Source organism: Mirounga leonina, unplaced genomic scaffold (assembly GCF_011800145.1).
Source record: "Mirounga leonina isolate KUSES-001 unplaced genomic scaffold, KU_Mleo_1.0 Mir_173, whole genome shotgun sequence".
NCBI lineage: Eukaryota > Metazoa > Chordata > Mammalia > Carnivora > Phocidae > Mirounga > Mirounga leonina.
This window is the reverse complement of record NW_023270447.1, coordinates 23,645,518-23,669,074: the sequence shown is the minus strand read 5'-3', so window position 1 is coordinate 23,669,074 and position 23,557 is coordinate 23,645,518. Positions and strand designations below refer to the sequence as shown.

The following is a 23,557-nucleotide window of genomic DNA, read 5'->3' as shown; positions in this document are numbered from 1 at the left end:
CCCTTGAGAACACAAAAAGCTCTAATTGCTATAAGTTTAAAAACAGAGAGAGTAAAAAATCATGGAATTTGTCAACCATTTTTAATTAAACGCACAGACACACACACCCAAACCCAACACCCTAGACCGAGGACAGCTTTTCACACCCAGCCTATTCATGAGCACGTATTCACAGCTCACCAACAAACCACTCCCCTGACACTCGTCCCTTTCTGCCGGACTCACTCGCCACCCCTAAAAAGTAACTTGGGACGCCCTAGATCTGTGGGCACCGGCGCCCGGTTAATTCATCTGGCCCGCGCTGCTCTGAGCCCTAGGCAGGACTTGGGGGCTTCAGTGTCACCAACCACGCCCCTCCCCCAGAGTCCTCGCCCGGCCAGGAGCGGCAAACCCTCCCCGGCCCCGCTCCCGGGGAAACACTCAGAGTTGCATTGTCTTTACCACTGTTTAATCTTTACAAATAAAAATGCCTGTGAGATGGATTCCCCACCCCACCCACCTGCGGGAGTCCGCACAGCCACACTCAGTCGGTTGTCTAGGAGGCACCCGAGCCGCGCCGACAACCAGGAGGCGTGAACAGTGAACTTCTCTCTCTCTCTCTCTGACTCTCTCTCTCACACACACCCTCTGCCCCAAAGGAGAAGTTTTGAACTAGCCGGGGGCCAATTCCGCCCGCAACTCGGGCGCGCGCGGCGGGGGAGGGCCCGGTGCGCGTCCCCGGCCGCGCCCCTCGCGTCGCCGGGCCGGCAGTTACCTCCTTCCTCCGGCTCGGCGCCCCGGGTCGGGTGATGAGGGCCGTCTCCTCGCACACCACGGCCACGTCTTCCACGAACACGCAGTCGGGGAGGCTCTCGTCGGCTGGCAGCTTCACCACCTGCAGCCCCAGCTTACCGCCCAGCACGCCTACGTAGAGCTGATGCTGCCGCTCGGCACGGGCGAAATCCACCTCGTCGCCCTTGGCGCGTCTCAGCGCGTGCTGGCAGAGGGACTCGGGCAGCGCCCGCACCACGGCATGGGTGGCCCGGCCGAAGGCGGCGGGGTGGCCGAGCGCGGCCATGGCTCCGGGAGGCGGCGGGAGGCGGCGGGGGCGCGGCGGCCGGGTCCTCCCGCGGGCAGCGCGCGCCGAGCTTGCGAGCGCCCGGCGGCTCCCCTTGGCAGCAGATGAATGCGGTGCAGAAGGAGCCCCGCTCGCGCCCGGAGCCCTGCCCGAGCGACTGAGCATGCCCAGAGCTCCCGGCGCCGGCCCGCGCGCAACCCGCGCGCCCACCCCGGCGCTTTCGGGTTTGCTGCGGCCGCGAGCGGAGTTGTAGCGGCGAGCACCGCGCGAGGAGTGGGCGGAGGGAGCGAGGAGCGCCGGAGTTGTGTGCAGGTGGGGGACCTCGGTGGACCCGGACCTGAGGTTACCTGTATTCCGCGGCAGGTGCGCGTGAAGAGCGTGCAGTGGTTTGAGCCGAGTGACTGGAGGGCTTCTTGGTGGTCAAGAGGCAAAGGATGGGATGATTCCTTTGTGGATAAATACTTTGACCTCCCTCCCTCCTCTCTTGGTCCCAGGTTGCCCAGCACGTGGTACCACCCCCAGTTCCTAGCGTACGAATCTGTTTTCCTACCCAGGTCTGCAAAGCACCTCTCACCCCAGGTGAGACAAGAGATTATAAAAAGAATGTGTTTCTTCCCGTCTGTGAGAAAGAGCAAGAGTCCAAAAACACACGTAGAGAGAAGAATAGAAGTACAGAAACACAGTATTTCAAGGACAATCAGTCGTCATGAACACTGTGATTCTGGTGTGTTTGTCTCTAGGGCCCGCAGATGTAGGGAGGCAAAGACCCAGCGTGTTTTACCCACTCTAGACAAGCGCTCCCTTGCCCAGTGTCAGACAAACATAGCATCACAACTTCTCCTCACTAGGAAAGAAGGTTTCCAACTTTCTCCCTGGCATTCCCTTCACGCCTGTACAGACTCAGTGCAATTCCCGTGGTATTAGTTGAATGTTTCTTTTTCCATACACCTCAGGGAGTGCCTTTCCCTCCTTAATGGCACTATTTTTCTCCCCTCACATATCGCAGATTAAATAATCCTTGGATTCTGTTTCTTTTGAGGAGAAGATCCACTTCAAAAACCAAACCATAACTCCAAAATAATTTCAGGTAATAATCTTCCTTCCTCAGATTCTAGAGCACATTTCTAAGTTAAAGATTGATTAGGTCATGAAACATTAGATTTGAATGAGACCTTAGAAATCCTCTAACTTCCCATCCAAAAGTCCTGAATTCCAGCTAAAACAAATACAACAGTCATAAGATCTTTACTTGAACATTTTAAACCTCTCTTACTTAAAAAGCATATTCTACTCTTGAAGAGCTATAATGGTTAAAATCTTCATTTTGGGCTTCAAACCCACTGGTCCAAATTCTGTCTTCTAGCATTACCTAACAAGCTCATACTCTTTCACAAGATTGCATTCATGCTATCTGAAGACAGTTCTCATATCTATGCTGCCTGACACCACCCTCCCACCCACCATCTTGACCCCTTCTAGGCCTTGAGCCTGAACCATCAAAAAGTAACTAGTGATTTGGTTTCCAACATTCTGATCATCTTCCTTTTGACGTACACCAGTTTGCCTGTATCCCTTTAAATCATGGTATCCAGAATAGAAACAATTCTTCCTGTGCGTTATGACCAGCACAGACTGACAGCAGGACCCTTGTTCTGCTAGGCTTCTATTCACACCGCCTAAGACCGTGTTCACTTTTTTGATGATCCAGTGCCAAGGCCTAGGCCACAGGCTTCTTGCCAGAATTCTGATCCCAGTTTTTAGGAAATGTGGGTTTCTAGGAGCAGATCTATCTGAGGATCCTGGAATGATTGTCCCAACTGAACCAGAGAAAATGTGATTTCCGCCCTCCCCCACCGCCCCCTGCCTCGGTCTCAAAGGTAACTTGAATGTAAATGCCAGATGACATGGCATTTCTCAGCTTCAAAAGTGAGGGGTCTTAAGTGAAGGACAGTTCTGACCCTGACACAGGAGAGTGGGGCCAAAATTAAAATAACAAACCTTTAAGACCTACTTTGTTCTACTTCTGAGGCAAAACTCTCAGGGGACCCAGGCTGCCCTATCAGTACTAAGGTAGTGTCAGAAATCACTTAATGGTGGCCTCGGACAGGGATTCCCACTAATGCTACAGCTGAAAGCCAACCCATGTGCTGAGCTTGACCTGGCTAAAATATGGGACTTTGTTCCCCCCCTTTACCCAATATTGAGGTTCCATCCACCTCTAATTGGCCTCTCCCTAGTGACCTTAATTCATGCTGGTACCCTTTTAGAGCCTAAATATTTTGCCTGCCACTCAGTGTCCTGAGCCTAACTTTGAGTGGGGTCCTGTACCACTCTGGGCTCACGTCAGCCCAGCAGCCAATTAAAACTTGAAAGTTTTTTCTTAAAATTTCCATACTGAAATTGGTCGTTGGTTTTTAAAAATTTAATCTTGTAGTTATCCTTATTAAATGCTATCTGCTTCATTCCCACTTGCCTAGTTTTTCTTTTTCTTTTTTTTTTTTAAAGATTTTATTTATTTGATAGAGAGAGATACAGCGAGAGAGGGAACACAAGCAGGGGGAGTGGGAGAGGGAGAAGCAGGCCCCCCGCCGAGCAGGGAGCCCGATGTGGGGCTGGATCCCAGGACTCCCGGATCATGACCTGAGCTGAAGGCAGATGCTTAACGACTGAGTCACCCAGGTGCCCCCACCACTTGCCTAGTTTTGATTCTGTCGTCTTGTGCATTATTTTTTTTTTAAAGATTTTATTTATTTATTTGAGAGAGACTGAGAGAGAGAGAGAATGAGAGGGGGGAGGGTCGGGAGGGTCAGAGGGAGAAGCAGACTCCCTGCCGAGCAGGGAGCCCGATGCGGGACTCGATCCCGGGACTCCAGGATCATGACCTGAGCTGAAGGCAGTTGCTTAACCAACTGAGCCACCCAGGCGCCCTTTTTTTTTTTTTTAAAGATTTTATTTATTTATTTGAGAGAGGGTCTTGTGCATTATTTATTACCTCTAGTTTTGTGTCATCTGAAATTTGATAAGCATGCCTTCTGTCTCCTCTAAGCAGTTGTCAAAAAGCATTAGAATGTGTGAAAAGAATAAGAACACCAACTCCAGTAAATTATAGTTTACATGCCTTCCTGCTTGAGTTCTGAAGGACTGTTTTTAGGAAAATAGATTTTATTGAGCCTAATACATTTATAAATTCATTTTTCCCACAAATATTTATTGAAAATTCCCAAGGCACAATACCATATTACATACTTCAGAGACATACAAGAAGCATAAAAACATGATCTTTAACCTTTAAGAGCTTACAACCTCCCTGGGAAAACAAGACATCCCAAATTGAAGCTACGACAAGGGCACATGAAAGGCATAGACAAGAAAGTGCTATAGGAATTGGGGGAAAGAGTTATCACTGTGGCTGATGGGTGTGGAAGAGAGCTGCTTGGAGGTGAATGGACTTGGTTTAGGCCTTGAATAATTTTTAGGATGTGAATAATTGGAAGGAGAGAATGAGAATTCTAAGGAAAAGTACGTGCAAAAGCCAGACACATGTTCCAGGGATAATAGATCAATTCAATGCACACACATATTGGTTAAGATAACTCTAGCTGCGACCACAAACAACCCCAACAAATATAGTGGCATAAAATTGGTATAAGTTTATCTCTTGTTCGCTTAAAGTCTAACACAGATGGTCCCGATGGGTTCCTGACTCTTCTCCCAGAAATCTGCAGGGATCCAGCCTTCTTCCATTTTGTGGCTCAACACTTCAAAATATGGCACCCAAGCTCACCACGCTCACCTTCCTAAAGCTGAAAGAAAGGGAAAGAACATACAGCACCATGTGAGAGAGGCTTAATGGGCCAGGCCAGGAAGTGATGCATGTCATCCCCGCTCACATTCCTCTGGCTGGAACTCAGTCACACAGCTACAATAATCACAGGGAAGAGCTGAGAAATACAGTCTTCTGTGGGCCCAGGAAGAAGAGGCAACAGGTCACAGAAACAGCCAACAGGGTTCTGCCCTAGAGTACAATGGGAAAAATGGGAAATAAAGGTAGAAAGGTAGGTTGAGCTTTCCTCACTTGAACAATGAAGAGACAAATGGTGTGGAGAGGGAGTGTAGTCTCTAGAGCCAAACTGTGGGTGGAAGCATGGCTCTGCTGTTTTCTCGTATGATCTTAGACCTGTTTCTGAAAAGCTCTTTACCTCAGTTTCATCCTCATCTGTAAAACGGGAAACGATGAATCCATTATCATAGGGTTACTGTGAAGGTTAAGTTAGTAATACAAGGTGCTTAGAAAAGTGCCCAGAATAGTACCTAGCAACTAGTTCAATAAATATTATCCATTGACAGTTTGTGAATAGAAGGCTCTGAATGTGACTTCCTACTAAAGGTCAAACCACATATCCACATTCACTGAATTATCAGACTCATACAGGTATCCTAATGCTTTCCAACAGAACCTATGGCTTTCCTAGACTGACAGACCAAATCTCACCCACAGATGTAGACAGACCAAATCTCACCCACAGATGTAATCATAGATTCAATACATATTTGTTAAACCCTTGCTACATGCTACGTACTGTGCTAGGCACTGGGGATGCAGTCATGAATGACAACGTAGGGTTTATTTATTTATTTATTTATTTATTTAGAGCACACATGCATGGGGGTGGGGCAGAGAGAGAGGGAGAAGAATCCCAAGCAGGCTCCATGCTCAGCAGGGAGGCCAATGTGGGGTTCGATCTCATGACCTAGAGATCATGACCTGAGCCACAATCAAGAGTTGGATGCTTAATCAACTGAGCCACCCAGGTGCCCCAATAATGTAGGGTTTATTATGGTCAAATTGCTCTTTTGCTCTTCCACACATTTTAAGATCTTTATAACCAATTCCCTGTTTAAATTTCCTCCATTTGAAAGACCTAGAGCTGTTTCTATTCTCCTAGGTGGACACTGATACAAAGGCAACTTTTCTTTTCCATTGATAATATTGCTGGTACTTATATTTGGAGTCAATTTTAGATAGCAATTATTTCAGGATTAAAATAGACATTCCTGCCTTAGCCCTTTCTTACTCTATTTTTAGAAGATTAAAGATTTACTTTCATTGGGGAATGGGTGTTTGGGGGTGGGGGTGGGAATCCTAAAAGAGAATGAGGGGGTCAAGTGTGTCCTCATCCATCTCAGTGCTAGAAATACTGGATCAAGTAAGTACCATAAGTATGCATTCTGACAATAAGTCCTGAGTGTTTCCACATAACAATCATTAAATTTGATGCAAAAACAATTTATAGTGGAAGACACCCATTGTTACAGAGTTTCATTGACATCCAAGGAGTAAATGATGTTTCGTTGAATGTGCAGGCAGTAGGTTATAGACTAGAAGATGGTTTCGGGGTAGTCAGGGCTCTGGTTTCTAAAGTCAAGATGTGTAGCCTCCTAACTTCAGTTTCTTCAAATTTCATCTGAGAATTCATTCACTAAACAAATATTTATCAAGAACCTACAATGTATATGGTAGAAGAATATATATAAGCAGTAACTAAGGCATGATAAACCTGACTTTGGCTCCTGGCCTTCCTGTGTTCTAGTTGTGTAAACTTGATGTGCCCTAGACCCATGCTTCACCATTTTCTGTCTTGCTCGAAGTCCGGGAGGACTGATCTTCATGGACTGCACCACCTGGGATCCCATTATTGTTGACTTTGGCCAATGGGAGGCAATTACCAGAGACTGGAGGGTAAGAGGGGAGAAAGAGGTCAACATATTTATTCCTCTCACTCCTTTTCTACTTTTTCATAGTTCTACAACATCCACACCCTTCTATAGTCATAGCTTCTGTCTGGTGGCCCCTTTTGGGTGATTCCAGCTTCTGGCTGGGTTCTGATAACTACTTACATGGAAGTAATAAACAGCACACATTCCAAAACCCAGTTTTAAATACATGACATTGAATATTTTTTAAAAAGTAAGCTGCCAAAGGGGTGCCTGGGTGGCTCAGTCAGTTAAACGATTGTCTTTGGCTCAGCATTGGCCACTCCCCCTGCTTGTGTTCCCTCTCACGCTGTGTCTCTCTCTGTCAAATAAATAAATAAAATCTTAAAAAAAAAAGATGCCAAAGATGCATTTTCAGAAAGAGTGTTTAGCAATATTCAATGTATAAGGAGGCTGTGTTTAGGGCCATCCACTTTCTCCGGTTTCTCAAAGTGTTTCCTGGCATTGGAATGTTATCAGAGTAGCTGTAGAAGGTCCTGGCAGATCCAACATAATAACCATCACAGGTGTGTTTAATGTAAAGATGTCAATGAAAGCAGCAAAGTTAGAATTCCTAACCCCCATGTTCTGGAAGGAAGCCGCTGATTTGCTGTAGGTCAGCTGAACTGCTTAATGGTGTTCCTCAAATTATCTACATCTGGGGGTGGCAAGGGCTTCCTGTTTTTGCTAGTCTCTGGGTACCTCCACATCCCTTGCTCATTGTCTTTACCCTGCCCATACCTCTAAAAACATTCTCTTCAAAATTCGTAGTTGAGCATGCCATTTGTTTTTCACCAGGGAGCTTACTTGGGTGACTCACTTAAATTTATATGTAAATGAGAGCTATATGTAAAGTGGGAGTTATAATACCTTAATCTCTAGGTTGTTTTGAGGCTGAAATGTGATAGCATGGACAAAGGTTCTTATTGTGCCCGGCACCATGAAGTCTTCAATTAATGATAACCCCTAATATTAATAGTGTTGTGCTCTTGTACCAGGCACTGTGATGAATACCAAAGTTTCCATCTGCCTGTGTGTAAAATGCCCATTTCCACCATGCAGCACACCCAAGTCCTTCAAATGAGATAACATACAAAGTCTTACCTCAGTAACAGGGATGCCGTAAGTGCTCAATAAGTGCTCTTGGCTCTTCAAAGCTCAGCTTTTTCTTCTCCCTACCCCCACCCATACGAGGAACATTTCCCCTTTCTAGACCTCTATATCCCTTTCTGTTCCTCTTTATGGTGCTTATTATTTTCTCCTAGCAGTGTAATAACCCACTGATGCCAGTGTCATCTACTTCATTACAACCACATTAGCGGCTAATGAGATAATCAAAGTATCCTGAACAGTACCGAATACTACATAAATGTATCGAGTCTGAACAAGTTGTGAAGTTCTATGATGATCTGCAAAGGTTACTGTGGCCCTGACATTTTAGAATTGGTTTTTTTTTTCAGTTTCTTAGAGCTTTTAGCAACACTGTCTTTCCAGAACTATTGTGTATAGTTCTTTCTTACTTAAAGGTATGTTTGTGGGGCAGAAATAGATTGTGGGAAAAACCTTTTCAAATTTTAGGTAATCTAAGTGTTGAAGAAAGGAAAAACCTTTCTCTGTAGTTGAAACTGGTGTGTGTGTGTGTGTGTGTGTGTGTGTATACATGCTCCTGGGCTTTGATAAGCCCCCTTCATTTCTTTATGAGATGAAGTTGCTTCATTTCCTTATGAAAAACAATGAACTGCCAGGGTTGTCATTCCGGGGAATTGTCATGTTCGCTCTTGTGGTAACAGTCCACACAGTTTTAGCCTGGCATCAGAGCACGCATGTCCTGGGAATCCTCCTGCCTGCTTCCCCCTCCGCATCAGTGGTGCTGCTCTCCCTGGGCTGCTTCTCCTTCCCCTTCTCCTCCTCCGCTCCTCTTCCCCCTTCCCTTCCTCCATCCCGCTGCTTTTATAGATTTTATTTATTTGAGAGAGAGCGTGAGAGCGCATGATCGGGGGAGGGGGCAGTGGGAGAGGGAGAAGCAGGCTTCCCGCGGAGCAAGGAGCCCGATGCGGGGCTCGATCCCAGGACCCCGGGACCATGACCTGAGCCGAAGGCAGACGCTTAACTGACTGAGCCACCCAGGCACCCCTTGTCCCACTGCTTTTAAAATGTTAGTGTTTCCCAGAGCTATCTGGCCTCATTCTCTTTTCCTCCAACTTTACATGTTTCCTCCTGTGGGTGAACTAATCTAGGCCCATGACTCAAATACCTTCTCAATGCCCACGATGCCCAGACTTTCATTTCTGGTCTGGCAATCTCCCCAGTGCATCAGAGCTGCCTAGAAGACACCCCTGTTTGGCTGTCCCACAGAAACTCCAAAGTCAACATGCCCACAGGAACACATCCTGTTCCTCCCAGGATCCTTCTCTCCTTCCATTCCATTGAGAGCTGCTCAAGCCAGTAATCTGAACATTATCTTTAGCTTAGCTTTCTCCTTTGCTTCTGCATTTAATCAATCATCATGTCCTGACAGATAATCTTCCTACAAAGGCTCAAATCCATCCATGTCTCTCCAACTACTCTGCCACTACCTAGTCCAGAATATAATTACTGGTCTCCTGGATTATTGCAACAGCCCTCCTATCCAGAGTGGTATTTCTAAACTGCAAATCTGACCATGACACTCTCTTGCTTAAATCCTCCAGTGGCTTCTCCTATGCTCAGAATGCAGTCCAAATGTCTTATCATGGCCTGCAAGACACCCCTTCACATCCTCATTCTGGTCACTTCCCCATCGTTTGACTTACATGGACCTCTGCACATGGTGTTCTATCACCTGGAATGTGCTTGATCCCATCCCAACTCCTAGGACTCCTTTAAGACTCAGTGAAAGCATCACCCCTTCTAAGAAGACTTCCCCAAGTCCCTTAAGCTGGATGTGGTGGACCTGTATCCATTTTCACCCCCATCACAGTGCTGTATTACTTGCTAGTTGAGGTGCTCTTGGCAGACAGACGTATCTTTTTATCACTGAATCGTCAATTCAGGTGTTTAGAGAATAACTTAATTAAAGCAATGGAGAGCATGCACCTTTCTATACTCTCATCAGCCCACCTTCATAAGAATGGGTTTCAGTTCTTATAAAATAAGAGGATTATAGTAGGCCAAGAGTCTATGATTCTATTGCTCCAAATGCCTGTTAACTGCTGTGCAGTAGTAAGAGTTCAGGGTCTGGGTTTGAATCCTGACTCTGTCGCAGGTGTGTGATCTTGTACAATTTGCCTAACCTTTCTGACCCTAAGACCTTTGTATGCAAAACAGGAATAGTAATCCCCACCTAAGATGGGCATTAAAAGGATTAAATAAAATTATCTTAAACAAATATGACACACGTGGGGCCTGTTCTCTCACTGGTTTAGTCAGTATTCACATAGCCCTTCATTCAAATTTTGGCTTCTATACAATCCTGATCATCAACTTAATACACAGAGCTTTGAGTTTTTCATTTGTAAAATGAATATGACACCTACCTTATGGTGTTATAAAGACTGAGATGATCCATGTAAATAAAGTTTTATAGCATATAGTTAGAGTAAGCACTCAACAAATGTTATCAGCTTCTGTGACGATGATGATGATGAAGAAGAACAAGGAGGGGAAGGAGAAGGAGAAGAAGAAAATATGCAAATCCTGACAGTAACAGGCTTTCAATGAAAGTTACTCCCTTTTCTTTTTCTCATTCCCTTCATCATTGGGTAAAGGTTTACATACCCGTTCTAGGCCAAATCTCTTTACAACAAAATTGTCACCCAACTTCCCCCACCAAATGGGAACCTTCTTGTACTGAGTATTGGGTGAAAAATCTACTGCATCTTAAATAAATTCCATATGCTTGACAATGTACAGGGACAACTCTTATAAATAAAGTCATGTAAAACAAATGGTGTCAGGTTATTTCCCCACACTTTTTTTCTTGCCAGCACCATTATAAAATTATAGTGGACGGTCCTTTAAATTGGGACCAGGATTATGCATAAATGGGTAGCTTGCAAACTTCTAGTGGTTTTTATGGAGAAAGCCTCACCATCTCTATTTACTTTTCTTGCTCTTTGTTCCAGTTATCTATCGCTGCATGACAAGTTACCCCAAACCTAGTGGCTTAAAACAATCATTTTATTTTGCCAATTATTTGTAATAATGGTTCATGACTGATCCATGTGGAATTGCAAACTAAGAGAGCATATTAGCAAAGACAAAAAGTGAGAGGGAGCTTAATGTGTCTGAGGAAAGGAAAGAGAAATCCATGTACTACAGCTGGAATGTGGGTGATATTGCTAACTCATTTTAAAAGTGAGGAAACTGAGTGTCAGTGCCCATCTGAGAGCCTCATACAAGGTGAGGGCTCCACCAAGTGTGTTTCCCCAATAATGGAGAGTTTGTCAATGATTGGCCGCCTGCCTGCAGGCCTCTTTTGTAGCTTTTTACAACTAGAAAAGCGTCCCCTACAAACCGAATGATGTCCTACATGAGAGTCACCTAGACTCAGAGAAATCAACATGAAAAACTACCTTAAGAAAACATTATCTGCGGAAAATATAATACTTCTTGGTGGTATCACAGATATGAGTATAGTTTAAATGTAAATCAAGACTAACTCATGCCAAGATTATCTAACTCTTTAAATGTGATTTATGATTCACATTACTATCTCCATTATATATATATATATATATATATATATATATATATATTTCAGCTTCTTTGTGAAAGCTAGAGAAAAATGGAAATTTGTGTTCATACAGGTCATATATATAGCTACTTATTAAATTTTCCTGATAATTTATTTAAACATCCCAGCAAATCAATATGCATCAGTATAAAACGCTGCACAGATTATCAATAATTTACTAGTCTAGGGTATTTTATGCTTTTATATCCTAACATATGGGCTTCAATTTTCCATTCATTTTTTAAATTACTTTTAATGTATTTATTATAACTGAGAAAAAATTAATTAACTATGTCATCTGCCAACTCAAAAGCAGAAAAAATTAGAAAGGGCTTTAGAGAAAGATTTTCTTCAAAAATACAGAAAGAAAAACAAAAACAGGAAGATTACCTTGGAAAGCAATTTTTCCACCCTGTGGGCAATCTGTGATAGCTACATCATTTTAGGGGGAAAAGGGATAAGAATATTATGTAGAAAAACCAGAATTGCACTTTTATGCATTTTTAAGAAGAAAAGAAAGATGTTTCAACTCTAATTTACTTTTTGCCAAGAACTCTTTCTCACATCCTAATTAATTTTAGGGATTATCCTTTCAGTTATATCCTTCCTTTCAACTTGTTAATATTCTTTTTTTTTCTTTTTAATAATAGCCATCCTAACAGATGTGAGATAATTCATTGTGTTTTTTAAAAATTTTTTTATTGTTATGTTAATCACCATACATTATATCATTAGTTTTTGATGTAGTGTTCCATGATTCATTGTTTGTGTATAACACCTAGTGCTCCATGCAGAACGTGCCCTCTTTAATACCCATCATCAGGCTAACCCATCCTCTCACCCCCCTACCCTCTAGAACCCTCAGTTTGTTTTTCAGAGTCCATCGTCTCTCATGGTTCGTCTCCCCCTCCGATTCCACCCCTTCATTCTTCCCCTCCTGCTGTCTTCCTCGCCTTTCTTTTTTTTTTTTTTAACATATATTGTATTATTTGTTTCAGAGGTACAGATCTGTGATTCAACAGTCTTGCACAATTTTCTTGAGCTTTGCAACATTGTCTGCCTCATTGTAATATTCTGGTGATCATCAGAAATGGTCATTGGTAAGAAGGAGATCAGGAGAAGAGGCTGGGCATTGTCAGGAAACACTGATGAATATCAACTGATGAAGAATGGGCTAACATTTTGGGGAATAGTCTTCCGGATTTATATCACTCTATAATATTGTATTCTATATAATTTTATATTACTTTATAATATTTATTCTAAGGAATATGGTGAAAGTAATATACCCTTTAATTAGAATTATATTTCCATTGCCTTTTGAAAGTTTAAAACATAATTTTTATTTTACTTTAAATTGTGTTTTGCTTTTAAAAGACTCACGGTTTGCTATAGCCCAAGAGGTAGTAACTGTAAAGCTGAAAGAAGTTAATAACTGAGATTATTTTTCCTCCCTCTTGTTTTTCTTTTATAAAAAACACCAGAAGGAAATTAAATGCTTAATTAAATTAAACAAATATGCTGAACTCTAATATTACCATGACTAGTGTTTGTACCATTAATTGCTTATTTGAGTATTATGACAATTTTCACATAGTCTGAAAGTGGAATAGGTTTGGCCCTAAATCAAAACAGGCAGTGTTAGTTCTACATGGTCTGGGAACAGGCATTCTGGAGGAGCCCATGTGAATATCATCAAAACACCAGACAATTAAATATTGCTAGCTCAGTTTGCTGGGCCTTGTCTTAATCCTGTTAGGGTGAAAATGGTGCTTCCAGCTTGCATCTGCTTGTCTCTGCTTGGGCGAGAGTCCTGTTGGGCTGGCCTAGTCACATTTCCTGGAAGAGTTCACACAGATCTGATTTTGGAATTTCCAGAAATGATTATACCCATCTTAACACATACTGGATTCTAAGAATATGATATTTCCTCGTCACATTAGTCTAAATCTGACATTTAAGTAAATTCAAAGAGCACATGTCTGCTCTCAAAGGAAGGGCTGCAAGCAATTAAAAGAGAAAACAGAATCACATGACAAAAGAGCTACTTCTTCAGAAGCATGGGAGAATGAAGCCGTTGTCCCTGAAACACTTCCCTCGGTAGGTCAAACTGTGACATAGTCAAAATTCATCTTAGAAGTTCTTCAAAGCTCCCTCTCCCCACCCCACACATTGTTAGCAGCTCCATCCCCACTGCCTCTCTCAGCCTACCTTAAACTGCCCCCTTCATAATCAAGATATATATAATGTTTTCTTAAGGTAGTTCATTCTTTCAGATTCCTCCTAAGTGTCTAAGTAAACCTAGTAAACCTATTTGTGCTAGGATCTTAGTAGATGAAAATAACTTCAACCAATTCTATACTTTTTTATTGAGTGACCAAGTGCTAGGCACTGTGGCTAACCATCTGCTTAGGAAACTGTTTATTTAAAAAAATGGGAGCAACTAGAAAGCTCTACAATAAAGCAGTAGTTAAATAAATCATGGTACTCCATACCTGTGGGATACCCTGTAGCCACTAGAAATAAAGCTTTTGAAAATAATGCTTCCATCCATTGCGGACGTTAACTAAATATATTGCGGTAATCACTCCATGATCTGTACGTACGTCATTATGTCGTACGACTTAAACCTATGCAGTGTTGTGTGTCAATTATATTAATGAAACTGGAGGAAAAAGGAAAATAATGCTTTAGTATAATCCCAGTTTTATTTTAAAAATGTGCATAGGAAAAAAACCTTTTTTTGCATAGGAACTTTGGTTGTCTTTAATATGTAGAATTATGTCATTTTTATTTTCTGCACATTTTTATGTACTTCCCAAATTTTATTCCAGGGGCATGTACTTGTGTTATAATGAGAAAATCAACAATAAACATTTTTTTTTGGAAGGCAGTTTCTCTCTGGAAGAGTTGTCGGTCTAGTCCAGAAAATACTAGATTGAAAACAAACTATTCGTATGTTATGATAAGTGTTACAGTTTTGTATAAGGTGTTATGAGAACAACTAATCATCCATATACATAGGTGATGGAAGATTTAACAGCTACTGTCCACAATGATTCTGTGTTAAAGTCTTTAGCCCAAACAATTCCTTATACAAATCTTTAGTGCCAGATGTATTTCAAAACTTAGACTTTTTTGGTTTTGGGGGCGGTTTTAGAAAGGTAATATGGTGAGTATATGTATTTACAGAACACCCCCAATAGGCCTGGGCCAGCACCCCATAATCTAACATATTAATATTCCCATGTAGTGAGATGGGACTATTAGAATAAGGACTATAAAACTTCTCATCAGTCTAGGCCACCAAATCTGCTACTAAAAAGTCCTGCTTTGCAGAGCCATTTGGATTTCTGCATTATAGGCTGTGGACCTGGTTGGGTAATGTGGGGACTCAGCCCTAAAGCCTGTGCAGAGTGGCGTTCATTATCTGCTTCTCAGCTCCCGGTTCATTAAGCCCAACACTTGCTCTAATTGTAGGGTCATAAAACTGATTTTGATTCACGTTAGAGCATGTGATCGTATTTGATCATAGATATATGCGCTCCAGGAGTGAAAATGCTCTAAGTGTGTCTTGAAGACACATGTGCTTAAGGGGTCTGGGGTTGCTTGAAAGGTGAAAGAAATGTTATCGTAAGCACACTTTACAAACATTTAAAAAATGTGAAGAAATGTGATGTTCTAAGTAGAAGTAATATTAATAGAGCTGGCAAAAAGCATTTCTCGGTATTTTTTAAAGGGTGTCTCTAAGCCAAACATTTCCTAATCTCTCTTGGAAGAACACTGAAGGCTAAGTGACAAAGTGGCGTGGTTTCAGACCTTAACTCTAAAACTGCTGAGTTTATTGATGCATAGCCAGTTCAAGCGAAATTTTATTTATTTATTTAATACATTTAATATTTATATATGTAAATAATGTGGGTTTTTTCCAACTTCTGCGGTATAATGAGTTGTGTGCAATGTCTGAGCTAGTACTGTAAACCATTGAGGACAAGTAGCAATTTCTGTGAAGTGACAGATAAGCAGTTTTAGGGTGAAAAAATGCCAAGGATGATTCATTTGAAATCAGCCTCGACAGTTTTCTTGCTGACAAAAGGGAGGACTAGAACAAAGGTTAAATTCTTCAGTCCTAGGAAACTGCTTTGTCTTTGGCTTGCTCCTCCAAGCTCTGCTAGTTCATCAAGATGTGCAGTTTGATTTTCTCCTGTGGATACAAGATCTTCCATAGTCAGACTTGCCATACAGAGCTCCTGACAGAAAAAGGAATTTCTCCATGTTTCTACCAACCATGCACTCAATGAATGTTGCTTTATTAATGCAAGTTGACCAGCAAGATCTAAATTCTACAATCCCTCAAAATAATGATTCAGCAATCATTACCACCTTCTCTCTGGTAACCTTATTATCAGAAATATCAATATTTAGAAAACTCATTTATTTGACCTCCTGTGTGCCTTCTCGGCTCTGGCTGGAGTCACAAAAATGGAAACATGGCCATAGGGCAACTTAAGGGACATGTATCCTATGAATTATTGGGAGTTAGCTATTTTGAACATTTTCATCACTGTTTTCAGCAGCTGATAGACTACTGTGTGCTATAAATAGCACTAAAGCTTCACTAAATTGGTTTTCATGTTAAATTCACATTTTATCAGCCTACTTTAGATTCCTGTCTTCATTGTCATCACACTAAAAATAATTATTACCTGTTTAATATCATATAGTGCTGTTTAGGCCCCACAGAAAATAAATTAAGGATAGTCAGGTCTTATTTTCTGGGACCTTACAATTTTGAATAGATGATGACAACAGAGAAAGACGCATGAGTTACAGAATAAACAATTGCATGAATTAGGTAGGTAAATGTTATATTGAGAACAAGTCAAACAGTTAACTTAGGCAGACCTTTAGCTGGTGAGTGTAGAGGCAATTATAAAAGCAACCCACAGGGAACTGCTGGTTTTTTAAAGGGCTTAATTAATTCTTTAATTTAGACACTCTTTCCTGGAGGACGGAAAATCTGGAGATTTTGCAGATTTGGTGAGTGCAAAATAACTAAAATTCTGGAGTGGGAGAAATATTCCAAGATTCCTGTCATTTTTATATTCAAACCTTGCAAGAAATGGCATCAGAACTAAGGTCCACAAATTCTGTTGGTTTTAAGTTTTGCCTTCAGCCACATGTCACTAAGAACAGATGTGCTATTTATACTGAGAAAAGTATAAGGATTGTGCTCAAATGTGCATCAAACTCTGGCTTTGATGGTGCTCATTACATAGAAAATGTTTTGGATTTTTTTAGGTGAAGACAAATAATATATTTTTTATGAAAAAAATAACCATAATCTCCAAAACAAAAATATGTACTGAGTGGCATTATCTTACATTTTTGCAAAATGGAGGACAGCTGGATTCTCATATCTTCTGCATTCAATCTATTGCAAATCTTGTATTTTTAAAAGAATAATGATTATATATATTTAAAGAGTACAACATGATGTTTGATACACATATACATAGTGAAATAATGATTACAGTCAAGCTGATTAACAACATATTCATCTCCAAACACATTTTCTTTTTTTTGTGTGTGGCAAGAATCTACTCTCTTAGCAAATGTCCAGCATACAATATAGTTTTATTAACTACACTCATTATGCTGTACATTAGGTCTCAAGATACTATAAAAAATAAACGTTAGAGGGAGGCAAAATGGAAGAGTAGGGGACCCCGTTTCATCTGGTCCCTTGAATTTAGCTAGATATCTATCAAATCATTTTGAACACCTATGAATTCAACTTGAGATGTAAGAAAAGAATTGGAATTCTACAAATAAAAAAATTACCACTTTTTGCAAGGTAGGAGGTGCAGAGAAGTGAATCTGAGGGGATATATTGGAAGATAAATGGCGGGGATGGGGTGGGGAGGGAGCCTCTTTAAGCTGGCTACTGGAAAGTGATATAGCCCCGGAGCGCAAAATCAGAATTTTTAGAAGTCTGTTCCAGGGAGAGACGTCCCTGCCTGAAAGGTGCTCATGTGGTGAAGCGGGCAGAATCCTAGGTGGGGCAGTGTGGTTTCAGGATCCCCAGAATCACAGAAAGAACGGGGCTGTCTGGGCCGGCAGAGTTCCCATGCATTGAAGTGGGGAACCTGGTGAGGGTCAGTGAGGCTGGGAGTGGCTCTCTGCTCAGTTTGCCATAAACCGTGAACTGCAGCAGGATCTGGAGACTGCTCTCTGTGCAGGCGCCCTGCAAAGGGCAGAAACAGGGTGATCCTCCTCCTTTCCCTGGGAGGATGGGTGTGAACAGCAGGAGTCTGCAGAGTTTGGCTCACACAAAAGTGGAGACTGCTTTTCCCTGAGAGTTTACTGAAGAGAGGGGGCTGGGATTTTTCAGCTCCAGGGCTGGAGATTGGGGTGCTGCTATTTTTATTTTCATCCTCTAAAGTGGTGGGGAAAGCCTTCAGGGAACAAAAGCCACATAGAGCAACCAGAAGCAGCTTACACTGAGCCCCGCCCCCTGGCAAGGAGCGGTGCAACTCCATCCAGGCAAAAACACCTGAGAATCAGCACAGCAGGCTCCTCCCCCAGAAGACCAGCTGGAACATCAGGAAAATACCAAGTTTACTGAGCACACAGACCTGCAAAACTCCAATGCTAGGGGAAAATAGTATGTAGAATTCAAGGTTTTTTTCTCATGATTCATTTATCTTTCAGTTTAAAATTTCCCTTTTCTTTTTTCTTTTTTTTTCCTTTTCAACTAGTTTCTTATTTTATCAACTCTTTTTTTTAAGTCTTTTTTTAACTTTCATTTTTACATTTACATTTTATAGATGTATTCTTCATTTTTGGCTTCCTTTCACTGTATTCAATTTTATTTTTGTGTGTATATATATATATATATAAGTTTTCTTTTCTTTTCTTTTTTTTTTTTTTAAAGATTTTATTTATTTATTCATGAGAGACAGAGAGAAACAGAGGGAGAAGCAGGCTCCCAAGGAGCGGGAAGCCCGATGCGGGACTCGATCCCAGGACCCTGGAATCATGACCTGAGCCGAAGGCAGACGCTTAACCATCTGAGCCACCCAGGCGCCCTATAAGTTTTATTTTCTTTACAATTTTGGGATTTAGTGTCTTCTAACAAACAGACCAAAATAGACCTAGGACCAAGTGGATTACCCTGTTTTGTCTACCTGGGAGATTATATTCTCTCCTTTTATCATTTTTTTTCTTTTTCTTTTCTTTTTTGGTTTCTGACCTCTTCAGATTTGTCTAGTGTGTATTTCACTTGGGTTGTGATTGATGTTTTTAATTTTGTTCTCTCATTCATCCATTTATCTCTGGGCAAAATGACTAGAAGGAGAAATTCACAACAAAAGAAAGAACCAGAGGTAATACTGTCTGCCACAGATCTAATCGATATGGATATAAGTAAAATGTCAGAGGTGGAATTCAGGATAATGATTATAAAGTTACTAGCTGGGCTTGAAGAAAAGCATCAAAGACACTAGAGAATCTCTTAGTGCAGAAATAAAATCTAATCAGGCTGAAATAAAAAATGCTTTAACTGAGATGCAGTCAAAATGGATGCTCTAACAGCTAGGGTAAATGAGGCAGAAGAGAGTCAATGTCATAGAAGACAAGATGATAGAAAGAAAGGAAGCTGAGGAAAAGAGAGAAAAACAACTAATGGACCATGAGGGGAGGCTTTGAGAAATCAGTGATACCATAAAGCAAAACAATATTAGAATTATTGGGGTCCCAGAGGAAGAAGAAAGAGGGGGACAGAAGGTATATTTGAGCAAATCATAGCTGAGAACTTCCCTAATCTGGGAAAGGAAACAGGCATTCAAGTCCAGCAGGGTAGAGAGAACCCCTCTCAAAATCACTAAAAATAGATCAACACCCTAACATATAATAGTGAAGCTTGCAAATTTCAGAGATAAAGAGAAAATCCTGAAAGCAGCTCAAGACTAGAACTCCTTAAACTATAGGGGTAGGAACATTAGACTGGCAGCAGACCTATCCACAGAGATCTAAATGAGAAAAATATGTGGCCAAGAATACTTTATCCAGTAAGGCTGTAAATCAGAATGGAAGGAGAGATACAGAGCTTCCATGACAAAGAGAAACTAAAAGAATTTGTGATCACTAAACCAGCTCTGCAAGAAATATTAAAGGGGGTCTTGTAAGAGAAGAGAGAGCCCAAAAGTAACATAGACCAGAAAGAAACAGAGACAATCTACAGGAAGGGGGACTTTACAGGAAATACAATAGCACTAAATTCATATCTTTCAATAGTTACTCTGAATGTAAATTGGCTAAATGCTCCAATCAAAAGACACAGAATATCAGATTGGATAAAAAAGCAAGAGCCATCCATATGCTGTCTACAAGAGATTCATTTAGACCAGATTGAAAGTGAGGCAGTGGAGAACCATTTATCATGCTAATGGACATCAAAAGAAAGCTGGGGTAGTGATCCTCTTATCAGACAAATTAGATTTTAAACCAAAGACTGTAGTAAGGGATGAAGAGGAACACTATATCATACTTAAAGGATCTATCCAACAAGATCTAACAATTGTAAATATTTATGCTACTAACTTGGGAGCAGCCAATTATATAAATCAATTAATAACCAAATTAAAGAAACACATTGATAATAATACAATAATTTTTGTAGGGGACTTCAACACCCCCACTCACAGCAATGGACAAATCATCTAAGTAGAAGATCAACAAGGAAACAAGGGCTTTGAATGACACACTGGACCAGATGAACTTCACAGATATATACAGAGCATCCATCCTAAAGCAACACAATACACGTTCTTCTTGAGTGCACAAGGAACATTCTCCAGAATAGATCACATACTGGGTCACAATCAGGTCTCAACTGGTACCAAGAGATTGGGATTATTTCCTGCATATTTTCAGAACTCCATCACAAGAGGAAATTTGGAAGGAACCCAAACACTTGGAGGTTAAAGAGCAGGCTTCTAAAGAATAAATGGGTCAACCAGGAAATTAAAGAAGAATTAAAAAAATTCATGGAAACAAATGAAAATGAAAACACAACTGTTCAAAACGTTTGGAATACAGCAAAGGTGGTCCTAAGAGGGAAGTACATAGCAATACAAGCCTTTCTCAAAAAATTAGAAAAGTCTCAAATACACAAGGTAACCTTACACCTAAAGGAGCTGGAGAAAGAACAGCAAATAAAGCCTAAACCAAGCAGGAGAAGAGAAATAATATAGAGCAGAAATCAATGAAATAGAAACCAAAAATAACAAACAAACAAACAAAAAACCCAGTAGAACAGATCAATGAAACTAGAAGCTGGTTCTTTGAAAGAATTAATAAGATTGATAAACCCCCAGCCAGATTTATCAAAAAGAAAAGAGAAAGGACCCAAATTAATAAAATCATGAATGAAAGAGGAGAGACCACAACCAATACTGAAGAAATACAAATAATTATAAGAACATATTATGAGCAACCATATGCTGACAAATTAGGCAATCTGGAAGAAATAGATGCATTCCTAGAGACATAAGCTACCAAAACCAAACCAGGAAGAAATAGAAAACCTTAACAGACCCATAACCAGCAAGGAATTTGAAACAGTAATCAAAAACCTCCCAATAGGGGCACCTGGGTGGCTCAGTCGTTAAGCGTCTGCCTTCGGCTCAGGTCGTGATCCCAGGGTCCTGGGATCGAGCCCCACATCGGGTACCCTGCTTGGCGGGAGGCCTGCTTCTCCTTCTCCCACTCCCCCTGCTTGTGTTCCCTCTCTCGCTGTGTCTCTCTGTCAAATAAATAAATAAAATCTTTAAAAAAACAAAACAAAACAAAACAAAAAAAAACTCCCAATAAACAAGAGTCCAGGACCAGATGGCTTCCCAGGGGAATTCTAACAAACATTTAAAGAAGAATTAATACCTATTCTTCTGAAGCTATTTCAAAAAATCGAAATCTAAGGCAAACTTCCAAACTCTTTTTATGAGGCCAGCATTGCCTTGATCCCAAAACCAGACAAAGACTCCACCAGAAAGGAGAATTATAGACAAATAGCCCTGATGGACATGGATGTCAAAATTCTCACCAAAATACTAGCCAGTAGGACCCAACAGTACATTAAAAGAATTATTCACCACGACCAAGTGGGATTTATTCCTGGGCTGCAAGGGTGGTTCAACTTTTGCAAATCAATCAACATGATACATCACATTAATAAAAGAAAGAACAAGAACCATATGATCCTCTCAATTGATGCAGAAAAAGCATTTGACAACATACAGCATCCTTTCTTGATTAAAACTCTCCACAGTGTAGGAATAGAAGCAACATACTTCAATATCATAAGAGCCATATACAAAAAGCCCACGGTGATTAACATTCTCAATGGGGAAAAACTGAGAGCTTTTCCCCTAAGGCCAGGAACACGGCAGGGATGCCCACTCACCACTGTTGTTCAACATAGTACTAGAAGTCCTAGCTTCAGCAATCAGACAACAAAAAGAAATAAAAGGCATTCAAATTGGCAAAGACGAAGTCAAACTCTCACTCTTCGCAGATGACATGATACTTTATGTGGAAAACCCAAAAGACTCCATCCCAAAATCGCTAGAACTCATACAGGAATACAGCAATGTGGCAGGATATAAAATCAATGCACAGAAATCAGTTGCATTTCTATACACTAACAATGAGATGAAAGAGAAATTAAGGAATCAATCCCATTTACAATTGCACCAAAAACTGTAAGATACCTAGGAATAAACCTAACCAAAAAGGTAAAGGATCTGTACTCTAAAAACTACAAAACACTTACGAAAGAAATTGAGGAAGACGTAAAGAATTGGAAAAACATTCCATGCTCATGGATTGGAAGAATAAATATTGTTAAAATGTCTGTGCTACCCAGAGCACTCTACACATTCAATGCAATCCCTATCAAAATACCATTGACATTTTTCACAGAGCTGGAACAAATAATCCTAGAATTTGTAGGAAACCAGAAAAGACTCTGAATAGCCAGAGGAATGTTGAAAAAGAAAACCAAAGCTGGTTGCATCACAATACCAGACTTGAAGCTATATTACAAAGCTGTAATCATCAAGATAGTATGGTACTGGCACAAAAACAGACACATCGATCAATGGAACAGAATAGAAAACCCAGAAATGGATCCTCAACTCTATGGTCAACTAATCTTCGACAAAGCAGGAAAGAATATCCAATGGAAAAGGGACAGTCTCTTTAACAAATGGTACTGGGAAAATGGGACAGCCCCATGTAGAAGAATGAAACTGGACCATTTTCTTACACCATACATAAAGATAAACTCAAAAGAGAAGAAAGACCTAAATGTGAGACAGGAATCCATCAAAATCCTAGAGGAGAACAGAGACAGTAACCTCTTCCACCTCAGCTGCAGCAACTTCTTGCTAGATACTTCTCCAAAGGCAAGGGAAACAAAAGCAAAAATGAGCCATTGGGACTTCATCAAGATAAAAACCTTTTGCACAGCAAAGGAAACAGTTGACAAAACCAAAAGACAACTGATAGAATGGGAGAAGATATTTGCAAATGACATATCAGATAAAGGGCTAGTATCCAAAATCTATAAAGAACTTATCAAACTAAACACCCAAAAAACACATAATCCAGTCAAGAAATGGGTAGAAGACATGAACAGACATTTCTCTAAAGAAGATAAAACAATGGCCAACAGACACATGAAAAAATGCTCCACATCACTTGGCATCAGGGAAATACAAATCAAAACCACAATGAGATACCACCTGACACTGGTCAGAATGGCTAAAATTAACAAGTCAGGAAATAACACATGTTGGTGAGGATGCTGAGAAAGGGGAACCCTCTTACACCATTGGTGGGAATGCAAGCTGGTACAGCCACTCTGGAAAACAGTATGGACGTTCCTCAAGAAGTTAAAAATAGAGCTACCCTATGACCCAGCAATTGCACTATTAGGTATTTACCCCAAAGATACAAATGTATTGATC

The 23,557-nt window shown here is 41.0% G+C and overlaps 2 protein-coding genes across 5 annotated transcripts in view; both read right to left on the bottom strand.

Annotated features, from left to right (window-relative positions):
* DDAH1 (dimethylarginine dimethylaminohydrolase 1) overlaps positions 1–23,557 on the bottom strand; it is a 238,556-nt gene that overhangs the window by 132,430 nt on the left and 82,569 nt on the right. Inside the window, exon 1 of one of the 4 annotated variants that reach the window (XM_035018130.1) lies at positions 755–1,107. The exons of 1 other annotated variant lie outside the window; for it this stretch is intronic. In XM_035018130.1, the coding sequence (XP_034874021.1) occupies positions 755–1,057 (303 nt within the window). In that variant the 5' untranslated portion in view covers positions 1,058–1,107. Of the gene's footprint in view, positions 1–499; positions 669–754; positions 1,108–23,557 lie in introns of those variants that run through there. 2 more of the 4 variants (XM_035018131.1, XM_035018135.1) reach the window with 2 other exon arrangements.
* The window catches only part of LOC118019205, a 103,521-nt gene continuing 85,777 nt past the window's right edge, over positions 5,814–23,557 (bottom strand). Inside the window, exon 5 of the mRNA XM_035018136.1 lies at positions 5,814–6,790. Coding sequence (XP_034874027.1) covers positions 6,512–6,790 — 279 coding nt within the window. The 3' untranslated portion in view covers positions 5,814–6,511. The remainder of the gene's footprint in view (positions 6,791–23,557) is intronic.